Source organism: Phaseolus vulgaris, chromosome 9 (genome assembly GCF_051622355.1).
Source record: "Phaseolus vulgaris cultivar YP4 chromosome 9, ASM5162235v1, whole genome shotgun sequence".
Classification (NCBI taxonomy): domain Eukaryota; kingdom Viridiplantae; phylum Streptophyta; class Magnoliopsida; order Fabales; family Fabaceae; genus Phaseolus; species Phaseolus vulgaris.
The window spans coordinates 15,340,260-15,357,044 of record NC_143506.1 but is presented as its reverse complement, the minus strand read 5'-3'; the positions used below and the strand labels follow the sequence as shown (position 1 = coordinate 15,357,044).

At 36.4% G+C, this 16,785-nt stretch overlaps 2 protein-coding genes across 3 annotated transcripts; one reads left to right on the top strand and one right to left on the bottom strand.

Moving 5' to 3' along the window:
* The first annotated feature begins 1,687 nt into the window (after positions 1–1,687).
* Positions 1,688–6,643, top strand: LOC137821326 (protein phosphatase 2C 50). 2 transcript variants are annotated; one of them, XM_068625867.2, is made up of 6 exons: positions 1,688–1,968; positions 2,116–2,196; positions 2,512–3,780; positions 3,860–4,177; positions 4,271–4,376; positions 5,744–6,643. In XM_068625867.2, the coding sequence occupies exons 3-6, from the start codon at positions 2,926–2,928 to the stop codon at positions 6,106–6,108; spliced, it is 1,644 nt and encodes a 547-aa protein (XP_068481968.1). In that variant the 5' UTR covers positions 1,688–1,968; positions 2,116–2,196; positions 2,512–2,925; the 3' UTR covers positions 6,109–6,643. The 2 variants fall into 2 exon arrangements, with proteins under 2 accessions (XP_068481968.1, XP_068481969.1); XM_068625868.2 differs by lacking the exon at positions 1,688–1,968 and having other exon boundaries at positions 1,980–2,196.
* A 2,455-nt stretch (positions 6,644–9,098) lies between these two features.
* On the bottom strand, positions 9,099–16,446 carry APM1 (aminopeptidase M1). Its single transcript, XM_068625866.1, has 19 exons — positions 16,071–16,446; positions 15,790–15,935; positions 15,040–15,142; positions 14,622–14,808; positions 14,438–14,531; positions 13,452–13,605; positions 13,220–13,324; positions 12,754–12,870; positions 12,363–12,476; positions 11,816–11,998; positions 11,436–11,718; positions 11,230–11,351; positions 11,051–11,148; positions 10,594–10,771; positions 10,402–10,516; positions 10,263–10,330; positions 10,061–10,135; positions 9,511–9,588; positions 9,099–9,399 (listed from the first exon to the last, which is right to left on the bottom strand). Exons 1-19 carry the CDS (start codon positions 16,284–16,286, stop codon positions 9,214–9,216), a joined length of 2,622 nt encoding a protein of 873 aa, XP_068481967.1. The 5' UTR covers positions 16,287–16,446; the 3' UTR covers positions 9,099–9,213.
* Positions 16,447–16,785: the final 339 nt, after the last annotated feature.

The window sequence follows — 16,785 nt, the reverse complement described above, 5'->3', positions numbered from 1 at the left end:
TTGTTTTGTTAAACTTGTAAAAATACAGCAGCAGGTGAAAGTCACTAAACTAGTTTCTGCTGAACATGTGATAATATTTTAAGATCAGAGTTCATAAGCTTTTCTCGTATCCCAATTGCTGACTTCAATGAGCCCAGGATGAGAATACGTCACAAACAACATCAATGATTGATCATCAACACAGCCTTTTCCACACTCACTCTTTGGGCATTCCTTTTGATTTTAAGTCAACTAGTAGTACTACTACTTTCGCCCTTCCCTTCAATTCAAAACTTTCAAATTACAATTATCATGTCTTAAATACTAGCTTTTTATTTATATATATTCGTTAAAATAATTTGTTATTCCATGGACTCAAGAACACTCATACCATTTATATTTTTTTATATAAAAACTTTTCTATTATGCATCATTATACAACTTATATATATCAGTTAGATTATATCTTAGACTGACATCTCAAGATCTATACCATTTATATTGACATTCATTATATTGTGATTTTCAAACCAAATTTTAATTATAATTTTGTTAACAAAAATCATATTCAATATATTTCTATTATAGTTTTCAATATTTTTTATTATTTTAACTGTTAAATAAAAAAATATCAAAATTCTTTAAATGAAAAAATGTACGAGTCTTTCTAAAATCTTCGTGAATTCTAAAATTCAATCAATAGTAAAAGTGTTATAAAGTTTGTATTAGTTATATATTATTAATATTCCTCACATTGATATAGAGAATATTAAAGTTGCCCTCTGAAAGAACTCTCAATTCAGGCAGATGTCTTTTTGCAATTCTATTACGAAGTTGGACTAAACTTTTCTTCAACTGAACACATTTTAAAGAAAAAAAGATATTTATTTCCTTATTTTTAAAATATATAAATTAAAATTACTATTTATTCTCAACTAGTAATGATTGAGGAACCGTTTTTTTTTTAATTTTTGGCATAACTAATTTTGAAAATAATATTTTTTATGGAAATAGTTGTTTTTTAAATTGATATGTATTTACATGTAATATTTTAAATAATTGAGAAGAATTACTTTTATTTATTTGATAAAGTGAATTTTTTTTGTAAAATATAAATATAAAATTATTTGTGTCTTTGTTCCTCCAAGCAATTATATCCTATTGAAAATTTTATTTTTTTTCTCACAAAATTAATTCTACATATAATACGTGTAACTGTAGCACTGAAATTTTTTTTTTGCTCTCTAAATGGAAAGGCATACATTTCATTTAAGAATTTATCAAAAGGAGTTTAAGGTATCATAATTTTAGATTTCAGGTTCTAATTATACCAATTAAATATTTTAATATGAGATTTTAGTTCCTTTCTCAATTGAAATATATTTACACTATACTATTGATAGCTTATGACATGTCTGGGAATTAAAATCATGTAACTGTGATACTTATGCAATTAAATTCTGAAAATTCAAAATTATTATAAATTTGAAGGATCCTATTAGCATGTTATATATGTAAAAAAAAGGGTGCACTTTTATAATATACTATAGAAAAAAATGAGGTCTAAAATACAATTTTATATACTTTAGAAAGAGAATCTCCTTATCTAAAAATGACTGCATTAGGAATAAAAGACATGTGTTACATTAGAAGCATGATTCCTTGATGAGGAAAGTAAATTATATATGAAAAAAGTGAAGATTAGATTGAATAGTGAAAAGTGAAAGGGAAGTTGGGGATGGAGGGATGGATGGGTGGAGATGCTTTAATATGCTCTTCAAGATTTGACATCTGTCCAACTCCATTGTCTTCTCTCACACAACACAACAACAACAACACCCTACTTCTCTTTTTTCTATGTTGCCCCTTTCTCTTTTCAGCCCATTTTTCTTTCAATAAAAGTTTCTTTTTTTACTTATATTTTGGTCATTTTCTTTCTTTCTTCTCCACTCCCTTTCTCGCTTCCAACACACACCCCAACACACTCAGGTATGCTTATTATATCTATCTATATCACACCCAGCAAAGCTGTTAATTTATATTCACTAAAATGGTTTGGATTAAGGAAAGTCCGTGTTTTTATTTTTTCTCTTGATTCTTTCTTTCTTCTTCCATCATGGGTCTCTGGTGTCACAGTCAGAAGACAAGGCAGTGAGAAGAGAAAAGAAACGAAGGAAGGAAGGAAGAAACGAGACTCTACATGGTTGACAAAATTAGGTAATGAATATCTTTTTCTTCTTTATTTCTTTTACCTTTTTTTTTCTTTCTTTCATTTTATGATTATTAGTATTGGACGAGGTTGAGGCGTGTTGCCTCAGATCCAGGCAACTCATGGTGTAGTGTGAAAAAAGGGTGTTATCTTTTGAGGGCTTCCTTGTGATTCCTGAGACTTTACTTTTCCTGGGGTTCTTTCTCATGACCCCTTTCTTTTAACTCATTATTTCTTGTGCTTAGAGATAATGAGTGTTGGCTTTGTTTTTCCTCTCTCTCTCTCTTATTTTTGTGGGTTTTAATCTTTTTTGTTTTTTGCAGATAAAGTTTGTTTCTTTCAAGTTTCGGCTGATTCTCTCTCACCAGAGTTGACGGAGGTAGACAGAGAAGAATCTTGAAAAAAAAATATGATAATGGTTGAAAAAGGGTGTAATCTAGCTAATTTCGATTGAAATTTCCGCAAATGGAAATTCGGATCCATTGTTGTTGACCAGATCTGACTAACCCCATTTCACTTTCACCACCTTTTAACTATTCCATGATTTGCAAAGGTTGAATTTGCCTCCGTCTCTGGGCTTCCTAGACATGGGAAATGTTTTTTTTAAATCCACACTTGACATTCCAGAATCGTTTTCATCCAGAAAAGACGGTGATAATTTAGTTGAAATATGACAGGCTGTGTGATATCCGTAGGGTGGGAGGGTAACTTTTTGTACTACATAGATAAGCATATTGATGGAGGAGATGTCAACCACGGTTGCAGTGCCATTTAGAGTAGGTAATTCAGTGTGTGATAAGCCAACCATTACAACCCACATGGATGTGTCCAGAATTAAGCTGATGACAGATGCAGGGTTGTTATCCAATTCTATAACTAAGGTCTCTACTGATACTTTTATTGGAGATGAGGATCATGACTGTGATTGTCTTGGGGAGGAAGTTGGTACTGCAGCAGTCACACCTCCTGAACAGGGAAGAAAAGAAGAAATTCCGATGTTGGGTACGGTGTCCCAAAATATAAACTCTTTGGTTGTCGGTGAAGAAGTTTTAACCCCAGAAATTGAGGATGATGATTTGATATCGCTGGAAGGTGATCCAATTATTGATAGTTCTCTTTCAGTAGCCAGTGAGAATATTAGTTTTTGTGGAGATGAGTTCATCGGTTCTGAGGTTTCTGCAGATTTAGGGACAAGAAGTTCCATAGACATAGAGAAAAGCACTGCCAGGGCTACTGATTTGGGTGTGTCAAATGTAGTGGCAGATGTAGCAGTTAGCCTTGAAGAAGAGACAGGAGTTAGATCTGGCCCAAAGCCTACGACAGGTGCTCTTCATCAACCAACTCTGGAAAGATCTGTGAGTGGAACAGTTGGTAGAAGTGTTTTTGAATTAGATTGTAACCCACTTTGGGGATTTACATCTGTGTGTGGAAAAAGACCTGAGATGGAAGATGCACTTGCAGCTGTACCTCGATTTTTGAAAATTCCTATTCAAATGCTAACTGGTGATAGGGTACCTGATGGAATAGACAAATGTTTCAGGGAGCAGACACTACATTTCTTTGGAGTCTATGATGGCCATGGTGGCTCTCAGGTAAAGTTTTATTTTGCTTTTTACGTGTTCTAATGTCCAATGATTTAGCATTCTTCACATGGAGCTTGTTTACGTTTAGGTGGCAAATTATTGCAGCGAGCGCATGCATTTTGCCTTGGCTGAGGAAATAGAATCTATCAAGGAAGGTCTATTAGTTGAAAGCACCAAGGATGATTGTCAAGATCTGTGGAAAAAAGCCTTCACTGGTTGCTTTTTGAAGGTTGATTCTGAAGTTGGGGGGGAAGTTAATTCTGATCCTGTTGCCCCAGAAACTGTTGGATCCACTGCTGTTGTTGCTGTTATATGTTCATCTCATATTGTAGTCTCAAACTGTGGTGATTCAAGAGCAGTTCTGTGTCGTGGCAAAGAACCCATGGCCCTATCTGTTGACCACAAAGTAAGCTACCTCCAATTATAGTTTTGCTTCTCCTTTCCTTTTGGAAGAATTTTAACTAAACAGAATAATTTTTGTTTGATTGTTGTATGGTAGCCAAATCGACCGGATGAATATGCAAGAATTGATGCAGCTGGAGGCAGGGTTATACAATGGAATGGTCACCGAGTTTTTGGTGTTCTCGCAATGTCAAGGTCTATTGGTATGTGTTTAATCACAAATTTCACTTTATTTCCTGTAGTGTAATAATTATAGTTACTTGGGAGTTTTTTGGTTAGCATGGCTGGTCACAAGGAATTTTTCTCAATGCACATATTGGTAACGTAGTTTATGAATGCAAAAAAGGAACATTGGTTGCATTCTTCATGTCTGAACTCTAATCTCTGATATAAATGATGTTATCAAGATTGTTAACAATTATAAATTTTAGAGTCTTTTCATTTCCTTGTGATACTGATGACTTAATAGTAATGCTATGTTTTCCTACTAACCCTCCTAATATTCTATAAAATAAGTATTAATTGAAAAGGTTAATACCCACCTTAAATTACATTAAATTATTTCTACATTTAGTAAGTCAGAAGATATTGTTGGTGGATTTAGTGATCTTCTCTTTCACAGGACTAAAAGTCATGCAATCTACCCTCTTCTGTTTCAGAGGACTAATAATTTACCTACATTTTCTCATTTTAACTTTTGAGTCATGTCCCAGTCTTGCTAAAGTTGTAACGTACATACTCTCATTCTTATAAAGTGAAAACACTATTTTCAAATTCGTCTCTGAAACTCAAGGTTAAAGTTAATTGCTTACTTTTATTCTTGTTCTTTTTAAAGTTGAGGTACATACTCTCACTTATTCTTGTAATTGTGTGCAGTTCTTTAATTAAAAGCTTTTCATCTGGAAAAAGCATGCAATTAAGGATAACATTTTGTCTTTGTTTTTACTTAGCCTTAAATAGATTTATAATATCTAGTTGAGTTACAATGAATTTACAAATAACCATCTAAGAATTTAAAATTGCTTTCAACATTCAATGATTCACACTATAAAGTTGAACTGACTTTGTTTTGGATAAGGTATATATCATAGGGGAAACAATGCCGAGAAAGTAATCTCCCTCGTGAGTTTCAAAATTGAAAAGTTTTATTCAAAAGAAAGGGAATGTGAAGGGAAAATAAAACTTGCTTTTATCCATTTCACAACATTCTTTACAATAGTTCCAAAATATAGCATTAAGATACGTAATTAAGATGTTGCGGAACTTAAACTGAAAATCTTAAATGGTTTTTAATTCATCTGCATTGTTATTTGAGTACAAGAATATTGTGTTTTTTAGGTATCCAATTGATCTAATTGTGAGTATCTACTAGAACAAAACTAGAATATGATTTGAGTAATGCTGATTATGGAAACTAAAAATGGTTGTGCTTTGTTTTCTTTTCTTTTTTGGTAATCTGTTTGTGCCTGTAGTGTGTACTTGCGCTCATTGAGGTTGCATCTTGAAAAGTTGTGACTGAGACTGTTTTGTCCAAAGCTGTTTTTGTTTACTGTTGCCTTGACTTTTACAGGTGATAGGTATTTGAAGCCATGGATTATTCCAGACCCTGAGGTGAAGTTTGTTCCTCGTGCGAAAGACGATGAATGCCTCATTCTGGCAAGTGATGGCCTGTGGGATGTCATGACAAACGAAGAGGTGTGTGACATTGCACGGCGGCGGATACTTCTCTGGCACAAGAAAAATGGCTTGGCACTGCCCTCAGAAAGGGGAGATGGAATTGATCCTGCTGCACAAGCAGCTGCAGAGTACCTATCAAACCGTGCCCTTCAGAAAGGAAGCAAAGACAACATCACTGTGATTGTGGTGGATTTGAAAGCTCAAAGAAAAAAATTTAAGAGCAAAGAGATGACTGTTTCTTCAACTGCACCTGGGTGATATGGAAAGCTGAATATGATCAAATATAGTTTTTTCTGCCCATAAATTTTTCATATGGGCATCAGAATAGCACTGTACAATACATCCACCTCTCGCCCTAGATGACTCACTGATTTAAGAGTCTCCTTGTACACTGTGCCACATTGGGGCCATGTAAATCTTTGCTGCTTTTGTAGGTTGGTATAGGAGACCAGTTCCATGCCCATCCTGTCACCATATTGTATTCATTATTATGCCTCCGAGAACAAAGGCTCTGTGAGGTATTTACTTCATATTGTTTTAACCTGTGTTGTTTATAAAAAAAGGTAGTAGCTAATTGGCATTGTGGTTTACAAGTTTGTGATCATCCACCCCTTCTAATAATATGTAGCAAACCATTTGGAGCCTGCTCTAGAAATTTATGTCAGTGGTGGGCTGACATTGTTGGTTATGACTGAATTCCAGTGGTTGTACTGCAATAATGATGATGGTGGGGACAATTATGGACAAGGTTGCTTAAGAAAATTCCAGTTATATATTTCTATTTTAATATGCATTTTTGGTATGTGATTGCATAACTGTTCTTGTTCATGGATGAGAGTAATTGCGTATAAATAGGAATGTGGATTCTTGTCAAACACTATTCAACCTTGTCATATTCTTTTTTTTTTTAAAAGATCACTGTAGATTGATCAACTTTTAAGATATTTATATTCATTAAACCACCATTTTAAAGATATTTTCCTTTTCATGGCTATGATTTATGACACATAAATATCCAAACATTGGAGTTCTGATTCAGATTGCCGCGAGCACTAGGACAAACAAACTTAAGGTCCTACGTGTCTGCTCGTGCTGTTTTCATGTTTTGCAACAAAATAAAACTGGAAGAAAATGACTTCTGACCCGCGCCAGGTTGTTACATTCTACAACTTTGGCTTTATGAAAATGTATTATTGTTATTATTATTATTAAACAAAATGACTTGTGCTCCGTAAATGCTAGTACCCATAAAATGATTTTTTTTTTACCGGAGTACTCGATCCGGGCCGCACGACTCGATTTCGTTCTGTGCACAACTCAACTTGGACCCGCACAACTCGACATCGACCCAGATCGAGCTCGCACGACTCGACCTTGACCCGGGTCCGAATTTCTCAAACGACTCGACTTAGCCCGGGCTCGCACAACTCGACGTCGACCCCGGGCCCGCACGACTCTACGTCGACCCGAGCTCACACGACTCAACATCGCCCGGGTCCGGAAGACTCAACGTTACGTTGACCCGGGCCCACACAACTCGACTTCGACTTGAACACGGGCCTGCAGGACTCGACTTCAACTCGGGCCCGACCTCGACGTCGACCCGAGCTCACACAACTCAACATTGGTTGGGCCTACACGACTCGACATCGGCACGAGCCCGCACGACTCAACTTCGACCCAGGCCCGCACGACTCGATGTCGACCTGGACCCGCACTAAACGGTTTCAACCCACGCACAACTCGACATCGGCCCGAGCCTAGACAACTCGACATCGACCCAGGCCCGCACGACTCAACTTCTACCCAGGCCCGCACAACTCAAAATCAGTCCGGGCTCAGATGACTCGACATTAGCCCGGGCCTGCTCGGCTCGACATCAAGCCGAGCCTGCTCGGCTTGACCTCGCCGGGCCCGCACAACTCGACCCCGAAGAACTCGACCTCGACCCGGGCTCGCACGACCCCGACCCGACCCCAGATGACTAACCTCGGCCCGACCCCGAAGGACTCGACCTCAGGCGCCCGAGCCCGGACAACTCGACATCGGCCCGGGCCCGAACGACTCGACATCTGCCCGGGCCGGGATGACTCGACATCGTCTCGGGCCCGCACTACTCGACATCGGCATGGGCCCCGACGAATCAACATCTGCCCGGGCCGGGACGACTCTACATATGCCCGGGCCGAGATGACTCGACATCTGCCCAGACCCGAGCTTGCTTGTCTCAACATCAGGCCAGGCCTACTCGGCTTGACTTTGGCCCAGGCCTGCTCAATGGGCCCGAGACTGGTAGGCTTGACATGGAGCCCACTTGGCTCAACTTGGGCTCAGGCATGCTCGACCCGACATCGACATCAACCTGGGCCCGCTCGGCTCAAAATCAGCCTTGGCCCTGTCGTTTGGATATGAGCCCGACCCCGCTCGTCTGGATATTGACTCGACTTTGGCCCGAAATGACTTGGCTCGACTTTGGCCCATACCTACTCAATTCGATTTGGGCCCAAACGACTCAGCTCGATGTGGAGTTGGGCCGACTTTGCTCAACTTTGGCTTGAATTGTCTTGGATCAACCTAGATCGGGCCAAGTAAAAATCCAATCCAAAATACAATTTGAATAATCCAAAAATGTATCCAATCTATATCTAATCCATATATCCAATTAAATGGATTGGATTTAAAATCCAAAAATATGAATTTGAGATAAATCCATTTAAATGGATTAAAACTAATATAGATTTGAATTTTGTAATTTGAATTTTTTGCCCCACCCTTAGTCTGATGAAAGACAAACGCATACATACAAATTTATAATTACACGCAAACACACACCCCCATTAACGGTGTATAAATAAAATTCAGTTAGCTTCTGGGATTTTCCGTGCTGAAAAGAAAATCCAACTATAAGATTAATATTAAGTATGAATGAGATTACTTTATGGCTGGTCTTTTGCTAACATGTTAAGGATGTGATTAGCAACAAGGAGGAGCAGATGACATCGAATTTTTGCCACATTTCCCCCATTAAAAATTCTAAGCATTATTCATCTTCTAGTCGTCTCTGCACATCCCCACAGGCAGTACCGTAACCTATGAGACATGGGTATATGATTCAATGCAATAATATTGTGACAATCTCTATTTGTCACATTTATCACGTTAAATGGAGTAAAATCGGTGACTTTTAAATAACAAAAAACCCAGATTTAAAAAGGACACAAAAAAAATTGACATTTATACCCACGAAATGAGATGTTAAGTCTATTTTTATTACTTGGTGAGGCAACTCGCGAGGTTCATGCTCAGCAAAGACAGTAAGATTGACAGACAGAAGAAAGTTGAAGTAGCACTCTAGACAAGAGACTAATAATTTCTGTATGCCAGTTCCTTCACAGCATCAGCAAGGCTATCTTCCTTCCGAACACTCTCAACCCAGCTTGTATTGATATTAACCCGCTCAAGGCTCTGCCTCAACGTTCTAGCAATGGAAGGCATAGCATGGGTAGCAAAGAAGTCCTCTACCTCCTTGGCCTTTTCAAAGGAAGCAAACTGCACCAACGATAAAAATGGAGAATTATAGTCAAACATCCCAGAGGGGAACTCGAGTATGCTAAGAAAACCAATGGGTCAAAGCATGTTGTAGAGGGGTATGAGACAAACCGGTGAGACAGCTGCACTGACAAAGCGAGTTATCAGAAATCCTGAACCATATGTTTTTGTGAGGTGTTCCCAATTTTCCTGCATAACATTGAGAACGGTGAGAAGAAATGTGGGGAAAGGGTTAAAAGAAATGTGTATGTCTGTGTCATGGACTCGTGATCTCAATCAAACTTTTTTTCCCCGTCAAAATCAAATACAATCGTTGATGCAAAAAATGACACTGCTATTGACAACTTAAAAATACAAGGTGAATTTTAGAATGCCCTCTAGGCTTGAAAACAAGCAGTAGCATGTAAATTCATCAACGAGATACACGAAAATTGACAAGCAATGTTAGCAAAAGAAGGGACAATTCCTAAATCAGACTCTATGACCAAGTTTTCCTCAAATATAACAAAACTAAAACTTTTTTCCAATGAATCCTAACTCAGTCTCAAAATATTGATTAATTTGCAAAACCTTGAAGAAATCAATAAAAATTAAGAAATGGGGCATACACAACTTAGTTTCAATTTACTGTGTTTCAGTACTAGTTCAGGGTTGTTTATACCTTAAGCCATGCCCAAACTACATCTCGTCCTTCTCTATTAACAGCAAGTCCAAAAACGGCATCCTGGCTCCGAACCTTAACAATATATAAGAACATCACAAGTTAACAACATTTTAATATACATTATGCAGACATAAAAAATAATTAGCTAATAATGTGAGTATGCGCATTCTGACTTCAAAAATATCTGAATAAAGGTTACCTCAGATGACAACATAAAGTTAAGAGCTTCAAGAATTAGATCTGGATCACGTGAAGATGCCAGAGAGCCTACAATTGTAGAAAATATTAGTATCAAGACCCAGAAACTATGATTGCTCTCATAGAAGACATCTCATTACCAAGAATTCGTGTTTTCTCCTGACTTAGGTCAGTTTCTCTATATACTTTCAAAAGGGATTCATAACCCGATCGATTAGATTTGCTTGCCCCTTGCATTACAGCTACATATGCTGCCTGCCACATTTTACACTAATAATCAGCAGAAGAGTCCATAGGGAGATTTCATGTATTAGAATGAAGATCCAGCCAACCTTTCTTATATCAGGTGGAAGAAGTGGTGTATTCCTGTTTTCTAAGAATGCCTGAAAACGCTTGCTTGCTTCGTCCAGTGTTAAATCATGACCAAACACAGCAAGAGCAGTCAAAATTTCTCCTCTCAACATTGCATCTACATGACTTTCTTCTGGTTTAGGCTCCCAACCAAGCCTCCTGCAAGGCAATGCCAATATGAGATAAGAATTAGAAGCTAAGATCTTAAAAAAACTACAAAAAGAGCATAGCCAATGGCATCTCATTTAGGTCATCTAAATTCCAGATCTTCCAATACCTTTATCCCCAGTCCTAGTATCAGCTACATTACCACATACAAATATGATTCTAGCAGATGATTTTCCAATCATCATGTAAAGCAAGAAAAATTTGAAGTAGTCTACAAAATTTTATTAAAAGAAACACTATCTTCCCAGGATCATGCATTCAACAACTTACTCAGCACAGTGCTGGAGAAGAGCAATAAAGAACTGCCTGAAATAATCTAGCAAGTGAGGTACAGAATCGGCTGCAATGCGTTCAACTTTAAGACTTATCTGTCAAATAAAAGTATTGGAGTTACATTCAACATACACGGCCAACGTAATGAATGAACATGATTTGGAATATAACATTACAGTTATTAGGTTAGACAGCACGGTGTAGTCAACTTCATCTTTGTATGATCCCATCAAGTTAATCAAGGAGGTCAATGATTCTTGGCCAGCCATACAAAGTGCATATGAATCATCCAAAACGCCTGTCAAAGTAAATAACTCGCAAGTTATCAATCTTTTCCTTTACTACCATTGGAAATAAATTTTCAAGTGACTATTTAATTTACCAAATCGGTCTGAGGCAGACAAGAGTTGTTTCTCTACTGCATATCTAAGTTTAGCAGCAAGCAGGTCATCATATTTCACCCTGTAAAAACCAGCCTGATCCACATTAAGTTTAATCCAACAATTTACACTTCTGTCTGTGGAACCAATGAAATCTTTGACATCATGTGTATCAGATTTCGTTTGCAAGAGGAAACTCTTGCGGACATCATAAGTGCCACAGCATAATGTTACTGGAACAATCCATTGACCTTCTCCTTGAGAACCACTTGACAAGAATTGTGACTGTCAATAAATGAACAAAGCTTCATGACACGTGATGGATTTTTTCTCAGAACATAATCGTATAAAAATCAAATGAAAGGTCAAGATGCAACGAAACCTGATTAAATTGCAATTTTTGATCATTGACTGTAACAGATACAACAGGATATCCCTTCTGCTTTGTCCATGAGGTCATTAACTTGTTCACAGGTTCACCAGATCCTTCCTCAAGTGCCGCCCAGAGATCCTCAGTCTTAGCATTCGACCAAGCATATTTTTTTATATATGAAGCCAGCGACCTCTGATCACAAGAAAAAAACAATGTAATAGCATGATAACTCAACCATATTTTACATGGATTTTTAGAATCTATACTCCTTAAAAGCCTTAAGATAATATATAAAAGTGCCTGTAACACAGTGAATTCAATATAAAATACCTTCAACTTATGCAGCACAAACTAAACTGTACAACCCACTCAACCTACCTAACTTAAAAGCCTAAAAATCAAAGTCAATTTAGGTGAGACAGAACTCTAAACCCCCAAAAATAGTTTACTTATCCACTAGATGATAAATATAGTTTATTATCCTTACATGAAGAGTTCATTGTTCCATACCATCAAATTTGACATTGAAAATATATGGAAGGGTCCAAGTACTAACCTGAAAGCATTCAGCACCGAGATAGCTTTGAAGCATCCTAATAACAGATGCACCTTTTCTATAACTTATTGCATCAAATATTTCGTCAATCTCACAAGCATGATTTATCTCCACCTTCAAACATAATTTACATAAATTTAAAATTTAAAATGCACTAAAAACTCATAAGATAGTATGAACATTTTACATTTTAACCAAGGAAAAAGATTCAACTTAGTTATACTTTAATAATAATAATATAATAATATATATATAATCAATATTATACAACAAACAGTTATAGAATTTACATATAATTAATATTGATAAAATCCCAGAGTCATTTAAAATTAGCCAAATTTGTTATCTGGGACAGACCAAAGCCATAAAAAATTTGAAGATTAAACAATACCTCAATTGGGTGGGATTCTGCAAGTCCATCCAACCTAAGACCCTCAGTGGATTCATGAAGAAATTGAGACCATATTTTCCACTCAGGAAACAAGCTATCAGTTGCTAAATAGCTCACCTGACCATCCCAAAAGAAGAGAAGAGGATTTAAAATATCAACTAGTTGTAATGTTAAAAAAAATTAATACAGGCAACAAAACCGACCAGCACCTCTGCAATGGCCCCAATTTGTGGATCTATGATCCATACAACTTACACTTGAACTATGTAAGAAAATAAAGAATTATTTTATGATAACAATAAAACCAATTACATTCTAATGACCTCTGTAATAATCAAAACCTTTAAAAAGGGAAATAAAAATATACTGAAAAGAAAAGAAAGATTCAGAAGATCTTTTTTCCTAATTACTATGGAGATATTGGGAATATTTTTTACCCTAATATTCTGCTATTTACAACACTTACCCATGTTGCAAACCCCTCATTCAGCCATAAATGTGTCCACCACTCCATTGTAACAAGATTGCCAAACCACTGGTGAGCTAGTTCGTGAGCTACAACAGTTGCAACCTTAACAGTAAAAAAAAGTTATTCTTTTTCCCTTCAGTTAGTAATAAAATAAATAGTTTTAAAAATCAAGATTAGGAAGCTCAAAGTAAACAAGACTAAAGAGAAACTTCATGGTTAAGCAGAGTACCCTCTGTTTGTTTGCAGCAGCAGAATGCTGGTCATCATATAGCAAAGCAGTCTCCCGATACGTAACTAAACCATAATTCTCCATGGCTCCAGCAGCAAAATCAGGGATCGCAATCATATCCAATTTTGGCAGAGAGTAAGGAGTAGCAAAGTAACTATTAAATTATCACAGTTAGTTGAATGAATGATAAACAGTGCAGACCATGAAAATTAACATGTAAATCGATTATCAGCCACTTATGTTGCTAGTACAAACTGATAAAAAAAATTGTAAAATGGGAAATTCTGTCTTAAATATGCTGGAAATGTTCCCACTAAAAGCTTCTAGAAAGCATATTCTAGATTGAAGTGCTTATCAAACATAACTTAACTAAGTAGTTAAGTTAGTTTATGAACTTAATCACCTCATTTACGAGATGCTTGGCAACCTTGGAAATCATCACCCTTGGTTTGTATTGTTTCTCTTAACCTTCTTGGTAAGCTACTTGAACCCACCTTCTAAACCTATAAATAGAAGCCTTCTCCTTTATACAAAACCTTGATTATATGACATTTCTTTAATTTTGTGAGTCTTCAGAGTTTGATACTCTTAGCTTAGACTCTCATCTTGCTTGAGGAGAGTTTCTTTTTAAGTGGTGAATATGCACCTATACTTGAATCACGTCAAGGTGGCGTGTTCTTTCTTATGCCTTACCTTATCCATTTGATTTTCATTTTACCCTTTTGTTTCTTATTTGTTTTCTTCATGACAGAAAAATCCCTTGATTTTTGGTGGAGAATTTTGATTCCAAATCTTTCTAAGAGTTGATAGATCTTTCAAGTTTTAAGGAGGACACCATCACAAACTACTTGGCTAAATGATTGTCAACTTATATTATAGTGATAATGAAATGCAACCATTAAATGGAAATTTAAAAGAAATGAAGTCCTGGATTATTTCCAATGAATTTTCTGCCTAAGAAGCACAATATTGTAATGGTTCCATACCTTTTGTATAGTTCCAAAGTTTTCACAGCCACATCAAGCGCAAATTTCCCCTGGTTTGCCTTACCAACTTGACAGTACACTCGGACTTTGACCCCTGTAGAGATGTTGAATTCAATTAGGAGCAGGAAGCTTAGTACTAATAAACAACCAAAACCTAAAAGGTAAAGAGTAATCATGTTTTTACCGTCAGAGGTGTGATCTTCGACATAATCAAACAAACCAACTACAACAGCAACCAAATATGTAGACATGATAGGTGATTCTTGATACGAAACTGTTTTTAGATTTCCGTTTGTTATTTCTTCAACAACTGGCATGTTGGAAAGAGCAACAAGCTCTGAAGGCACATCCAATGTGATCTTGAAAGTAGCCTGCAAGATCGAACAAACACGTGAAAAATTAAGTTCGTCAAAACAAGTTGAATACCAAAATCCATCCAGACTTGTCCATCCTCGTAGCCCTTACCATCCAAGGCATGAACTCCAAAAATGTTATTATTTCATGTATTTAGCTTGCACCGTTGCAATAATAAATATTTTAGCCTCGAGAGAGCTGACAGAAGGTTCATTCAGAAGGGAAGATAAGGAGACATGTAAACAAACCTTGCAAGCAGGTTCATCCCAACAAGGAAAGCACCGCCTGGCATCAGCTGGTTCAAACTGCGTAACTGCCATAGTCTTCTTTTCGCCATTATATTCATAGGTACTGCACATAAAAAGTATCCTTATAAATTAATTTAATAACAAAATAGTAAGTCAATCTAGGATCCTGTTTGGGCAATTTTTTCGTAAATACTTCTATGATGAAAAAAAGAAAATGATAAAATAAATTGAGTTTCTGCCGTCCACTAAAATATTCTCATGCACTTTTGCTCTTTGAAAAGTAACATGAAAGAGTTTTTAGAAAAGTTAAGTACATAAGTTATACTTAAATCATGGGAGAAGTTAATTTCATTTTACCTTTTATTTTCTTCTTTTTCAGATTGCACACGATACCCTGTTTTTCTAAGGCTTACAACAACTTTCCTAATAGGTGCACAATGTAATGTTTTAAAACAACTAAGGAAATTAACATAATGTATGAGTTTCATAGTAATGTTTTTCAAACAATTAAGGTGTTAGTTTAGGGATAAAAAAAATGGATACTGTGTGCAATCCGACAAAATCTCAGTGGCAAACTAATTTGTTCTAAACATTTTTATACATCAGTAGGTTTTGCAGCAATCTACGCAAAATTGATAGCCAAGAAAAATACTAATAGAGAATCACGATCAAAATGCAGCCTCAACAAGAATTCAGGTAAACTCTTTAGCTTGTATAATATCAAGAAAAACAAACCAAAAAAACATTTACCTTCTGTAGAACCCTTTCATTCTATCATTCAAGATTCCTTCAAACCGAATAGTCAATACACCCAACCCCACGGGTATTTCCTGTGGGAACTCCAGTACCAGAATCTCATCATTTTCAAACAACTCAACTCGCGAAGGCTTGATAACCTGCACAGACAACATCCATTGGTTCTGGATCAGCAACAACACTCCACACAAAGAAGCTGAATATTTATGAATCTTGAATGTTCTAGAGAAATAAATATTGATAACAAGGTGTCAAGAAAGGATAATAGAGAGAACCGTGGAGGAATCTCCGATGGTGAATGAAACGGCGTCGGTGGCGACGGAGAGTTCGGCGGCATTGAGAACGATGAAAGAGGTGGCGGCGACGATGTCGAGGTTGACGGCGACCGAACCTAAGAAACGGTGCTCGACGAGGTCGGGCTTGAGGTTAATGTCGTAGCGTTTGGGAACAGCGAATTTTGGAAGACGAGGTTGTCCTTTGAACTGATCCATCTCTCTCTTTCTTCTGCTGTCAGGTGTCACTCACAGATCAACGCAGGTAAGAATGATGCTGGGACTGAAAAACTGAGGTGAGATGGGTATTTATAGAGATTCTTCCCTCTTCTGTTCCGTTGAAGTGAAAATGAAAAATAAAATTGAAGCTAAATTATCCATAATTACGCCACTTCAAACTATTATAAATATGTTTTTTTACTCAATTAAAATCCGTTTTAATGGATTGAATTTCAGGTAAAATGTATTTTCAGTGACTTCAAATATTTTGCAATGTTTGTTTTATTTTTCTATAAAATTTAATTGGATTTTAGCGTTTGTATTTGTCAAAAATGATATGATTTTAGTTTTTCACGGGGATAACAAAAATCCATATTTCTGAATAAATAGAAATATAAGAATTAAAAATACATATAATTTTACATAATTAATGTTTCAAACTATTTTGAAGAGAGCGAAAATTCATTATCCACTTTTGGGGTGATATAAACTTTAATGA

Coding starts and splice junctions, on each gene's coding strand:
- LOC137821326 (XM_068625867.2), top strand. CDS start 2,926: ATGGAGGAGATGTCAACCACGGTTGCAGTGCCATTTAGAGTAGGTAAT. Junction 3,781..3,859: donor ATGGCCATGGTGGCTCTCAG/GTAAAGTTTTAT, acceptor GTTTACGTTTAG/GTGGCAAATTATTGCAGCGA. Junction 4,178..4,270: donor CCCTATCTGTTGACCACAAA/GTAAGCTACCTC, acceptor GTTGTATGGTAG/CCAAATCGACCGGATGAATA.
- APM1 (XM_068625866.1), bottom strand. CDS start 16,286: ATGGATCAGTTCAAAGGACAACCTCGTCTTCCAAAATTCGCTGTTCCC. Junction 10,517..10,593: donor TTCCACCTGATATAAGAAAG/GTTGGCTGGATC, acceptor AAAATGTGGCAG/GCAGCATATGTAGCTGTAAT. Junction 10,136..10,262: donor ACTTTATGTTGTCATCTGAG/GTAACCTTTATT, acceptor TATATTGTTAAG/GTTCGGAGCCAGGATGCCGT.